General features: G+C 45.9%; 1 protein-coding gene across 4 annotated transcripts in view; it reads left to right on the forward strand.

The window, feature by feature from the left end:
- The window catches only part of SENP6 (SUMO specific peptidase 6), a 2,017,494-nt gene that overhangs the window by 1,332,733 nt on the left and 671,150 nt on the right, over nt 1–13,611 (forward strand). For all 4 annotated transcript variants that reach the window (XM_069606272.1, XM_069606273.1, XM_069606275.1 and 1 more), the window contains one exon: nt 8,900–9,019. In XM_069606272.1, the coding sequence (XP_069462373.1) occupies nt 8,900–9,019 (120 nt within the window). The remainder of the gene's footprint in view (nt 1–8,899; nt 9,020–13,611) is intronic.

The raw sequence follows: 13,611 nt of genomic DNA on the forward strand, positions 1-13,611 counted from the left end.
CCCCTCGATCCTTTGACCAGACCAATATGTCAAGTGCAATGAATTCCTAGGGCATGCTTGGCAATTCCAGTGTTCTAAGTGGTTGCGTATAATTCCTGAGTGCTTTATCTGCCCCTCTATACACACACACCCACACTCTTTTATTTCCACTTTCAAACATGTCCACCAGTTGTTCCCTCTCGACCACACTTTACGCTGCTCATGCAGCGGTGGCACCATTCATCCTGCCATGCATATAATCTTACCTTCTAAGCCCAACTCATCCTTACCCTCTCCTCCAGGTTGTTATCACATAATCAATGACACAGGCAAGTTCAATGCCATCTCTCGCAGCTACTACCCACTCTTGCTCACTAATGGTACCCTCACAGACCAGGAAAGCTTGTTCCATGCAGTCTCCCACAGTAATCAAAATGTCATTCTGAAAGTATGACACAACTTTAATATTCGTCAATCACATCCTTGCCACCCCTGTTATGGAGTCACTGCCACACAGGTATTTCATTTTCCCATTTATTTGCTTGTAAATAATATTCAGTACATGGGTAAAGAGGGCCCACAGATTCCCCCCCCCCCCTCCTCCTGCTGCTCCCTACCTTCCCTCTCTCCCATCTCAACTGCCCAACTTCTAACATCTTTCACAACATTATATCACTCAACCCATCTGCTAGGACAGTTTTTCTGAAGTCCAACTACGGGCTTAGTAAAACTATTCAACTGAGACAGTACAAGACTACACTCTTAGTATAAGGCTGTACTGCCTGAGTGTATTGTAGTGTAGACCGAGCAGCCAGGCTTATCTTGGAAGGGAGAGAGGGCTGTAGGAAAGGACATAGAACCTGTAGTAAACGAAGGATTCAATAGAAGCACTGACAAACAGAAGTATTATAAAAAGTAAAGTTTTATTACAAATACAAGTAGGCCAATTTAAGTCTGGAGTTTAATACTGGTTATAGAGTCATAAACACATTTATATAAACACACCACAATGCTTGAAGGTACACAGACCAAAGCATAAAGCCTTATTCAGAATACCGAACAGTAATTCTAGGTAAGTCCAACCTGATCATACACATTCAGTATAGGTCACACCTATTCTTGGGGAGTAATTAGTTACTTTTAGATTACTTTACAATAAAACAAGGGTAGTAGACCCTGTCAGTTATGCAGTGACACTCAACAAAGAAATCACATAGTAAACCAACCCTGTTACTAGGATACTTTTCTGAATAGTGGAACACAGGTTCAAGGAACAGTAGATACCTATAACTACTTTGAAGATAAGTTATTCACGGTAAGACCCTTATATTATAGTATACAATTACGGTTGATTTCAGCTCAGTGAAACAGAGTCTAAGATCCGTAAGAACTCTTTAACTTGTTTTAGGATGGAACACAGCTAACTTAAATAAAACCTATATACTTTTTAAAGGGGCTATCAGCGACTTAAAATGTAAATATAACCTAAGGCAAACGCATTCTGGACAGGCTAACAGCAAGTCAGGAGAAGCAAGACCCAATTGGGGACGCTCATACATGTATATCCTAACAGGAATAGTAAAGTGAAACCAACGGCATTACTTTTGGGGAAGACGCACAACCAATTCACAGGTGAGTAAATTTACCCTATATATACACTTTTCAGACTAGTGCAACACACATTCAAGATAAGTAAGAACATTTGTAACGGTTAAAGTTACCGACAAACTCATTTACAAGTAAGTACACTTTTAAACATTTGTTCCCTTTTCTAGGCAACAGGCCCAATCCTTGGAAAGTATTTCTCTTATTCTTGGAGCATGAGTGTTCTCAGTGGCAGAAGGGGTGTACTAGATCTAACAGGCAGTTCAGTAAGGCACAGATGTAGCAAATGTCAGAGTTCCTGAGGGAGACTGGTCAAACAAGTAAGTATTTCACTTTAGAGTTAGTTGAGGGTCCAGGGACTTTTGACCAGACTCCCTAGAAAGGTTCCCGCTGTGGGCATGGGTGAACTGGACGAGAGCACTCCGAATCACAGGAAACACCCCCAAGCTGCACAGAAATCACAGACATAAGGTAAGTAATACCCAAGCCAACTCAGTACCTCAGCACAGAAGAAGAGTTTGCAGCAGGACGACGTCAGGTTCTGCAGCCATAAACCCGGTTGTTCAATTCCTTTATCATGAACACAGAAGACAGGACACTGGAAGGACCTTTGCAGCAAGGATCAGCGGTGAAGGCTCCAGGCAAGCATTGCTTCGCGGCTGGATGCGGTTCTGTGGTTTTGACGCCCTATTCAGGAGCCAGAAGTCAGAATATTGCTGGTCGGATTCTTGTCGTTTGCAAGGCCCTGCACTCTGGTGAGGGGCCTTTTCGGACTCTCTTCGCGTCTCTGGAGGTCCATCAGAATGCCCACAAAGTTTCAGAAGGAATTGGAAAGACATTGCACCGCACAGTGGCTCGAGGTCTCGGGGCGTTGGGGTATTGCAGCCCCGCAAGGTCGCAGCATGACGTGGGATGCCTCAAAATGCAGGTCTTCTTGTGTCTAGTGGATCCCACCAGTATCTGGGTTGGGCCATCGTTTTCAGAGTCCTCAGGTCGTCTGGAAGGAAGGGTAACAGCAGATGCCATTCACACAGCAGGCGCTGGTCACAAAACAGGCGCTCTGGTCGCTGGAAATTGTCTGAGTCGTGTTTTGTTCATCTTCCTCTTCGATTTCAGCTCCAGTGGTCGATTATTTCTTCATCTTCCCGGTTCAGTGTTTAATGCCAGAACCCAGCCAATCAAACTGCTGTGCTACATTCAAACTTGGGAGGCGAGGGTGGGGTTGTTGGCAGGCTTTTCAGGACAGCCAGTCCCCAGTTTCAACTGCATTTTTGCAGTCAGGCTGGAAGACAAAAGGGTGCAGAGTTTTGGACTCCTTCGCTTCCTGCCTTCACCGACACACTGGAGCCGGGCGGGCTTGACCAAGGTCTCCCACCGAAGATAAAAGTGACACACAGGATTTTCCCACCCTGGAGGTCAGGGGAAGGAATTAATAAAGGACAAGGAACACTAAAATGGTGAAAAAAAGAAGACTGAGGCATTTTGGTAAAATGAGCACCCATGGTTGCCTTTACCAGGGCTGTGTGGTAAAGGTGCACAGAATTATTAAAAAGGTACACTGCCACCAGCCATTAAAGGTAAGCTTGTCCCTGTAGCGAAGATGTTACTGTTAAAATGAGAAAGGGGATACAATGCATCTCCCCAAAACTCCACATAACGTTGGGGGTGCTGGTCTCACCTCATAAAATGTAAAAGGGTTCCAAAGATCCATTCTACCTTTGGGAACTGTAGTTCTCACAAGGTTAGCCAAAGAAAATTAAAAGGGGAGCCTCGAGGGCAACCCATGAACAATAGGCAGTATGTGCCAAAAGTTGTCAGAGGATTTAATTAAAGACACTATGGAGAGTCTTACAAATGACGCCCATAAAAAGAGTAAACGACTGTGGAAAAAAGGTTCCCACTCACTGAGGCATATGGAAAATAATCCACCAGTAAAGCAAAATGTTCTGGGGTTGACACTGGTCAGGAAGATTAATCATTGCTATGAAAATCTTGCTTAACAAATTCTAACATGGAATGTCCATCAAGTTTAACTATACACAATTTACTGCACGGCACTTCGACAACAGAAATGATCAGATTAACCATTGTAACACCTTCCTTATACATTTCAAGAAAAAATATACACCTTCTTACCGGAAATTGTCAGTGTTGCAAGTACAATTTCTATAATAGAAATGCAGGGTATGACTTTAAAAATGAACATAAAGTCAAAAGTACTAAAAATACAAAACTTGTTCCAGAGCTCGCTGGAACCTTTGTGGACCCATGAAAAATGTCAAGCCAGTCAGGTACCCCAAAGTCAATTTCAGGTGAGTTCCAGAGTAAGTTCACAGTGCCACAGAAATTAATTTGAAAAGTTAAGGACTCTATGATGAGCGACCCCAAGGAAGTGTTCAAGTGGTCGCAAGATGGTACCAAGACCCCAGGAGGACCCTCAAAAGAACTATACGGGAATTGCAGGGGAGACTCCAAGGAATCTGTACTTTGGACCAGAGGGACACCTGAGGGCGAGGATCTCAAATAATCCACCACCTCAAGACCCAAAGGTAGGTACTCTTATTGGAAGTTCAAGAGAAAACTGCTCCTGCAGCCAGCACAAAACAACCCGGTAAGTAAACTAAGGTTTTCCACAGGTGCAACTTTCAGTATTCCGTTGCCAAGGACTTGAACCCTGGGTCAGTGACCATCCCAGTGACCCAGAAAAGGAATGAAGGGTCTTCCTAGGGTCTGCACACGCACTCCTGCATCAGACTTCAGAGCGGATCACCCTAGGAAAACATAGGAACCTGCAGAAATGGCTCCTAGCAGCTGGATGAACAAATGAATGCAGCAGCAATCTGTCCCAGGGCAGGGGAAATGGCTAGAGGCACTGTCGGTGCCCCAAGCTGGTGAACTGGTCAAGTGTTGGAAGTTTTAATACACCTATGGACATTAGCAATGACTCGCAGCCAAGCAATTGACCCTGACAGTAAATATCAGGATGCGGAAGTAAATAACCCAGAAGACTGAGTGGAGGGCTTGACCCATTTGTCACTAGGCGTCTTCAAGAACCCCAGGTTGGACCTGCAGTGGCAAAAAACCCAAACCCAGATATGCCCATGCTACTGTTCCTAGCAAATATTGCCATGTGAGGGTTTTGAAAATGGCAAAATAGACAGTGGGTCAGAGCGGAAAACTCCTTCAGAAGGTCGGCACACCTGCTACCTTGAAGTTACATGAACAAGAACGCAAGAGATTGCAACAGGGGCAGGACAAAGCCAAAATAACCCTGCACAAAGGGGCTGGTGAATGGCTAGCCAGCCAGATGCTAAAAGGGGCTGGGGCAAAGGGTGAGAGGAACTTGCTGGTGCATCAGAAGGACTGCCACTCCACTTTAGCCACCCCCACAGGAAGGAGTGAGATTGTCCAGGGACCTATATTGGCCTAAACTAGATAGGACCAATATGGAGGCTGCCATTGTGGGCTTGCAAAGAGCCCATGTGGTCAGAACAGCCATTGTAGTTTACCTCATTGTCCCCTAGACAAAGATGAGCCCTGAAATACAAAATGGCGAAGAGCAGGATTTAAAAAAAAAACAAAGCCTACCAAAAACGGTACATTGGACTACCAATGCAGTAAAATGGCCTGCACCACTGGCAAAGCCAAACCTAAAGTATAGTTGTCACCATCCTACTCCGTAAAACCTGTGTAGGGGGATCAAATTGCACTATGGCAAAAATGGGGAGCACAAGAGGCACTCGTGTGACCCAATGCCATATACTTTAATGTATAAAGGGATGTAATGGCAGGGCGATGTCAGGAGAAGTAAATGCACCAAAAAAAAGATAAAGGGAAAAGCAAAATGTTGAGATACCCCAAAAGCGGTCCTATAGTCCACACAATAGGAATTCAGGCTTAACACCAGTTTACTGGATTTAAACCAAGCCGAACCTGCATTTTGAAACAAACTTTCTCATGGAGCAGGAAATGTTTCCTGTGGGTGAAATGAACACACCCAGTGCTGCCACAGCATAAGGTAACATGTGAATATGGCACTGACTGGGCAAAACTACTCTCCCATGGAGAAAAAAGGTCGCTGTTGCATAGCCTTCACCTTGGGGACCATAAGTGATCTCACTGTTTACAAACCGTAAGGATGCGTCCCTAGTAACACTTGAATGCTAGTCACTGGGGATAACATTACAGGACAACTCAAACAAAGCAAAAAGTGCTGCTCACCATAGTGGGAAAAAAAGGATTTAGTATTTTAAAATAACCAATTGGAGTCCATTGCCCCTACTAACCTTAAACTCATTATGTACAAGACTGCTTTCCTAGTGAACATTTGAAAGCCATCACTTTTTGTTGCACCGAGGCTTGCTTCATTGTCAGTGAAACAAAACAATTTTTTCATGTATTGCTTCAGGGACATTGGTTCTAGATGTGTACTGTGTTCTAGGGTCTGCTGTCCTGAATGGCCTCATTCTGTTTGCAACTTTTCTCCTGATCTGGCCGAGCTTTGTATTCATTGCAGGCAAGCAGAAGGAAAATGGCGGATTTACTACTCCACTTCCGACAGATCCCCTTTACGGGTAGCTACTGGCATTTACCAGCAAGCTATAGTTGAAGCTAAATGCTCGTATTACGTCTGGCTAAATTGCACAGGTCTTAAATCGTCCCAAAAACTTTTTAGAATGGTCAGGTCTCTAGCAGTCAGACCCTCTCCTCAGAGCACCACCCTCCTAACTCAGTTTCTATGCAACTCGCTTTCTAATTTGTTTATTGACAATCAACCAGATTTGTCAAACTAGTTCAGCATCCTTCCTGCCCTGCTGCCCTAATCAGTCTAGTGACAGTTCTGTTCCATCTGCCTCGCGTAGTGACCGATCATCATGGGCTGCTTTCTCGCCGATAGGCACAGACGATATAATTCGAGCCACACTCATGCTTAAATCTACTTCCCCTCTGGATCCTTTTTCTCTTTCTGCTCTGAAATTAATAATATCAGACATTGCACCTCTAGTAACAACGGCTGCAAATCACTCCCTTCTTTATAGTTCGTTCCCTACCACCCTTAAACACGCTATGGTGATTCCACTCCTGAAAAAGGCTTCACTCGACCCCCTAGTTCCTTCCAACCATCGCCCTATTTTTCTGCTTTTGTACTTAATGACATTTTTGGAATCTCTGGTCACCTATGCTAAGCTCTTTTTTAAGAAGTTCTTTGTTTTTCAATCAAGTTTCAGGCCAGGACAGGGCACTGAATCGGTCTTAGTGTCGATCATGGATGATCTGGTGGGTCTGGGTAGAGGAGGCGTGCTGATTTTATTTGATCTATAGGCCTCCTTCGACACCATAGACCATGCGATGTTGCTTTGCAGACTATCCGCAGCCTGCATCTCCAGCGCTGTCCTGGACTGTTTTGGTTCCTTCCTCACTGAAAGTTTACAAACCCTTTCTCTTGGTTCCTTCACTTAATCTCCTTGTCCCGTCACTTGTGGGGTTCCCTAGGGATCTGCCCTTTCACCTATTCTCTTTAATGTATATGTTCAAACCCTTGCCCAATTCATTCAGTCCTTTGACCCGTGTTATATGTATGCTGATGGCATGCAGATCATAGTTCCCCTTAAATTTGATAATCCCTATGCAGCTTCCAATCTCAATAACTGCCTGAAGGCTGTTTGGGATTCGGATGGGCCAAAACTGGCTCAAACTTAATGGCGATAAAACAGAGGTTTTGACCATCGGCTCTCCATCTGCTGTCTCTCTCTGCCGTCTCCCTCTGGACGCCTGACTTCTGGTCGTCATCCCTAGGCACATTCTCAAAGGCAGTGTCAGTTGTGAAGAATCTGAGCATCAAAATAGCTGCCTCACCTTCCATGGAAGCCCAAATAAGCTGTTTGTCAGCAGGGCCATTTTAAGCTCAGAACCCTGCGCAAAGTACTTCAGTTTCTTCTGTCCCCACTGCGAACACTAGAGGTAGATTCCTTCATTCTAAGCACACTTGACCATTGCAATGCTCTGTATCTTTCTCAGCCGGCCTACTTATTACACTGACTCCCAAGTATTTCAAAACACTGCGGCTCGTGCCGTTTTCAGAGTTCCTGTCGTGGCCATATTTCATCATCACTGCGCAGCCTTCACTGCCGGTTACTCGTGTCGAATTTAAAGAACTGTGCTTAGTCCATCTGGGATTTAATGGCCAAGGAGCCGTTGCTATGTCCCTGCCCAACAGCTTCGGTCCTTTTCAGAGTTTCTGATCCCCGTTCCAAGAGTACATTGAGCCAGAATTGGTGGCCAAGCTTTTTCTACTTCATCGGCGCACCTTTGGAACAAGCTTGCACTTGACATCCGCAAGACTACAGATCATTTGGCTTTTCGGCACTAATTAAAAACGTTTCGAATGAACTAAATCAATTTTGCCCTTCGGATCATCCTGCTGCTTTTAAATGCGATCCTTTCAACTACATGTTGCCTACTGGTGTAAGTGCGTTGTATAAATTAGTTTAACATAACATAACTTGTGTTTCTTAGAAATGTGTCGACAGATGAGTATTTCAGGCCATGATTCTTTCCACCATCAGTGTCTGCACATTCACATTTTCGATATGAACTCCTTGCCTAATTGACAGTCCGGGGGGGTACCCTAGTTCGTAACACTACAACACGCACACACGCACCATTCTCCTAGTTTGACTTTTCTCATTAGGTGTTTGTATAAATATTGTCTGATTAGCTCTGTTGCTGATAGCTGCATGTTTGACCTTGCTACTGCTGCTGCTTTATCTCTTCGCTGTAACGTGCTATGATGCCCGTTCGAGTCTGGTCTACGATATGTAGAACTACATAAATATAGGCTGCCTTTTCCCAGACACATAGGCCCTAAACTCCCCCTTTTGATTGAAGAGGGGGTAGATGTACCAGCACGTACAAGTTACTCATGAAATATTTTACTGATAGCCTTATGAGTCGCCCGCAACATGATGTGGCCCTCCAAACCTCATTATAGAATTAGAGCGAAAAAGGACAGTAAGTTACTTGGTGCATGTAGGTGTGAAAATGCAAGCTTCACTAACATTTTTGTTTTTTTACTGGGCAAGGTATTTTCTGCTCTATATCCTGGTGCCACACTACATAATGTCTCGCACAAGGGGGATTAAGGGTTACCAGCACAGATGCTGCTATGGCGAGTAACCCTGTATAAGCATATGTGGCATAAATGAAAATATTAAATCCCACAGGCAGGACTGACATTTATTCCTCCAATTTGTATTTTATTGTTAAAGTATCATGTTTTTCATAAGTACTGAAGTACCGAATGTATTTTAAACAGGTATTTGGTACTTGAAAAGTTGCAAAAAGATGCTGACCGAATCCACATGTTCAGTTCATTTTTTTACAAACGCCTCAATCAAAGGGAGAGGAGAAACCTACAAGATACCGCAAACCTCTCGTGAGTACTCTGAACACTTAAAACCTATCTTCACATTAATATGCAAATAGAAAAGTGTTAATCTAAGTAGAATAATTAGCTTTTTACAATTGTATCTTAAGCTAGTTGATCATACTGTAATAAGTGTAATACATAAATATGAATGGCTTATGTTCAAGACATCATGAATCTTTTCTATACTTTTGTAAGGATTTTCTTTCTGAAAGTGTTTTTTCATTGCATATGTTATAATTTTGAATTCACTATGCATTCAAGTGAGAGTGGCATATACATATATTAAAGTAACAAATCCACTGGGAAAAACAGTGCAATCATAAATATTTAATTTTGAAGGCCTGTTACATTGTGCAATACGCGTTATCTAATGGATTCCTTCCTCCAACGGTTTCCTTATGTATGATCCCCTATCCCCAGTTCTTTTGAAACTTTCCCGCCGCCATTGGGGACAGTGTAGCTTTGCGTTTGCTCTGGTTGACGCCTCTATACAGTCCGCACCGTACGTGGGGTCTGGCCCAGTATATATATATTTGTGATGCTTGTGAATCTCCTTAGAATCACATGTTGTGCATATAGTCTGACATCTAGTCATGATCGCAGACTATTGCATATTTTTTTCAAAGGTCGTAAAAAAGACGTTGACATGGGCGTGACTGTAACACTATCCCCAACGTGATGTGTAGTGTATCCAAGATCCCTCACGCGTAGAGGTCCCACCATATTGTTTTTTTCCTCCTACCTAGTTGGTAGCACATAATGCAGAGCTTGTAAGTGTTTTTATTGCTGTTTTCTATTTATCTGTAATTCCACTGCTTGTCTGTGGTTCGATTGCTCTCGACGGCTGATGCTTGGTCTGCCGACACTCCATCCTGGGCTGCTCGACTGTTGATCACATGACCTTTCCTCCGGCTTGGCCTTTGTGTAGGGAGAGAGGCCCGGTTTGTAGTTTCTCCTTTGAGAATGCCTTTCTATTACCCCTTCTCTTCCTCTTCTCTTGGTCTGGATGCTGCTGCCCTCTGAGGACTCCTTTCAATTTTTGCCTGTTTGTGGGCGGCCTATACCATGCAGGCCGAGAGTCACTTCCCCATTGGCACCGTCGCATCAGATGAGGAATCTGTCTGCAGCCACGGCTATATAAGGAAGGCATGGCATCAAAACAGTAAGACAGACACAAGTGACCATATTTCAAGGGTGTTTATTGAACTACAACAGGGTTTGAAAAACAGCCATCTAATCCTAAATCTAAAGATGGGAGCAAGATACGCCCATCAAATAATAAAGCAGTCCTAGTCGAGTCTGTCAAAATAAAAGGGCCTATACTAATACACCTATTGCCAATCATTACTTCTAAATACAGATAGTGTGGAAACAATGTTATGCAAAAAGAAGTGTTCGGTTCCAAGATGGCCGCCGGCATGTAGAGTCGCGTCCCAACGAGCTCTGTCCCTGCAGAAGAGCGGTGTAGCAGATGCTGAGAAAAGCCTGGATTTGCTGAAACTGGCGTGGGGACGGATGATGAGCCCCTACACACATTAATTTCCATCAAAGCACCCATGCAACAGTTCAGCAACTTATTGGCACGCAAGCAGACTGCGGCGCATACAACTTCTCGGCTGCCCGGGAGGTAGCAGCCTAGAAGTGATACATGCAGATCCGCTGGACGTGGTGAGGCCAGGGGAATAGTCTCCATCCCGCACAGGGTCCGGAGGAGGAGTGCGCCCCCCGACATGGGGGCATCTTGACTGACAAAACAAGTCAATGGTCCAAACACCACGTCCCGTGGGAAGATGCAACGCGGGCAGACACCGGCAGATGCTCCCACTGTCCAGCTGGGAGTGGAATCAATCCTGGTCCTCTGTGTAGGACTGCATTCTCGGCACCACGGCAAATGGGGGTCACTGGCCCTACATTTACGAGGTGAGCAGTGGGGAAATCTGGGGCACATTGGAAGCTCCCCCCGCCCTGAACCTGCACTGGGAGCAACGAGCACAAAGGGAGAGGGGGTCATCAGGCAGGAAATGAAGAAAACCCACAGGCACATAAAGTCTGGGAGACCCGGAGCAGGGCACAGCTGCACGCTCCTCCACCCCCTCTACTATGCAAGCTTTCATGGTACGGACTGCAGAACTGCGCATGCGACGGAGTGGCAGCCCACACACATCGTAGAGCCTATCCAGAAGGAGAACCAGACAAGAAGGAGCTGTGGAGATCCTCCAGGGCAGACACAGACCATGCCAGGATCGAGGTGAAAGAGAACAGTGCAGAAATCCCTGCATCCAAGCCAAATTCACTGCAGGAGTGCTGGTCGAAATCAGAAGGTGCCCATGTCAACCCGGACTCCACACAACATCCAGAAGGGGCGCAACATGGCTGCTTCTAAAGAAGGTATGGAGCAATGCTTTCAAGATTTTCAGGAGATGCGCTCAGCCTCACTGCAAGCGCAATTCAACACTTTTACTAGTGAATTCCAGTCAGAACTGGCAGCAGTGAGGAAAGAAGTCTCCTCTCTTCAGCAAAAAGTTAACACGGATGAGCTACTGGAGCACTTGGCAAGGATGACGCACAACATTGAACTGCAGTGTGAAGTTCTGGAGAACCGATTGCGAAGATCCAATATCTGCATTAGAAATCGTTCGGAAGCAGTGCATGTAGCGTATTTGAAAGCAGAAGTGTCAAGCATGTTCAGGGACCTCTTGAATGCGGAAGGTGAGGTGGATGTTCCGATCGACAGGATCCATAGAGTAGACCCCTTACGCAAGGAACCGGGCGCATGCCCCAGAGATAACTTGGCTGATCTGGCTTGTTACCCAAAAAAGGAGCAGAACCTGAAGGCAGCTAGTAAGGCCACCCCAATCTCTTACAATGGTTGTGTAGTCCAACTTTTCCAGACTTGTCCCAACTGACATTGCAGAAACGAAGGTACATGCGAGGGCTTTTGGAGAAACTAAACCTACTTCTAAAGCGGGCGCTTCCTTAAAAACCTCCACTTCTGACACGGTACCGTCAAAAGGCGCAGTGGCGCTGAAAGACTTGGTAGAACCAACGACTGCAGCAGCGCCGAAAGACGTGCCGAAACGTATCAATCCTTGAAAACACTCCCAAAGCTTCGGGAGAAGCTTTCTAAAGCTGATTGACCCATTTGGACCCCAGGAAGGCCCCTTCCTTCCCTGAAGGCTATTCTCGGACCTCCTCTTCTCTTTCTAGGCCCCTAACTCATGGCTCAGCCCCTCCAGACTACTTTGAATGGACCAGGGATAGATTTGAGGCCTGTATAAGCAAGATGGCGGAGTTTGACTTCTCAGGCCAGTTTGAGGACATTTTGAGACATAGGGATGTGGACCAGTGCCCCATCCCTTCTAAGTCCCACAGGCTCCACTCTCCCGGTGCCCAGATTCCCTCCTTGGAGGACTTTCATCAGGACACCCAAGTCGACGTCTTTCGGGATGACTCAGATGATCCTAGCCAGGATGCTGCCTAAGACCAGGGCCATGGCCAGGATGACCAGGATCCCACTTACCAAGACCCAGACTTGGAATCCTGTGGATGACCAGGGCACGTGACACACCCTGCCACATGACACTGACACCATCTTTCAGGATGCACCTATCGCCTTCCAGCCTAGACACTCGTCGCCTATATACGACCAGATGATCAACACCCTCCTGAAGAAGGCTGCTGACCACTACAAAATTATCACACACGAAGCCGTCCCGTACTCTGACAACGTGGAAGATATTCTTAAGGAAAAGACCCCGGTCAGTCAAGCCATCCTCTTGGTGAACTCCGTCAAGAAGGGTCTGGCCCCCTCTTTACTCACTCCATCACTCACACGCGTGCTAAACCCCTGTGTGTAAAAATGTTTTTGTGACTCCCTCAAACATGATGTACATCAGGGAACACGCTATCCCGGACTCTTTAGTTGTCGCAACTATTCGCAAGAGAGCCAGGGTACCACTGTCCTCTCGGCATCTCCTCCTGACAAGGACTGCAAGAAGTTGTATGCCCTGGGCAAGCATGTTACCACCTCTGCAGCGTATTCCACCAGGATTGCCAACACCACTCTCGTTGCGAGGTATAGTGACATTCAATGGGGTCTTATGCAGCACGGCCTTCGGGATGCTCCGGAACCTACTCGCACCCTCCTGTTGGCAGTGGTTTTAGAAGGTAAACGGGTCACCCGGAACATCCTTAAGAATACTCTGGACTCTGCCGAAACTGCGGGGCATACCCTTGACCAGGGGACCCTACTAAAATGCCACGCCAGGTTAAAGAACTCCGGGTTCAAGTCAAAGACTCAGACTTCCTCAATGAACAACCCGGTGGAAGAGGCCTACCTCTTCTCGGAAAAAGTGACAGCAAAGGAGCACAAGACCCTCAAGTCGCTCAATCACATCTCGGCTAAGCCCTTGTCCAACGCCCAACTCCAGCTCCCCTTGGTCCTTTCATGAGCAGTCCTTCTGCTGCTCTGCCCCTGCACAATATGGCTCTGGAGGATACAACTGGGCTTCCGGACAGGGCTCCTCTAGCAACTTCCAATCCCAACCGAGAGGTTTTTTTCAGGGAAAGGGCAGCGGCAGAAACACTGCTTTCAGAGG

The sequence above is a fragment of the Ambystoma mexicanum genome, chromosome 4p (assembly GCF_040938575.1).
Source record: "Ambystoma mexicanum isolate Mex_15411 chromosome 4p, UKY_AmexF1_1, whole genome shotgun sequence".
In the NCBI taxonomy this organism is placed as follows: Eukaryota; Metazoa; Chordata; class Amphibia; order Caudata; family Ambystomatidae; genus Ambystoma; species Ambystoma mexicanum.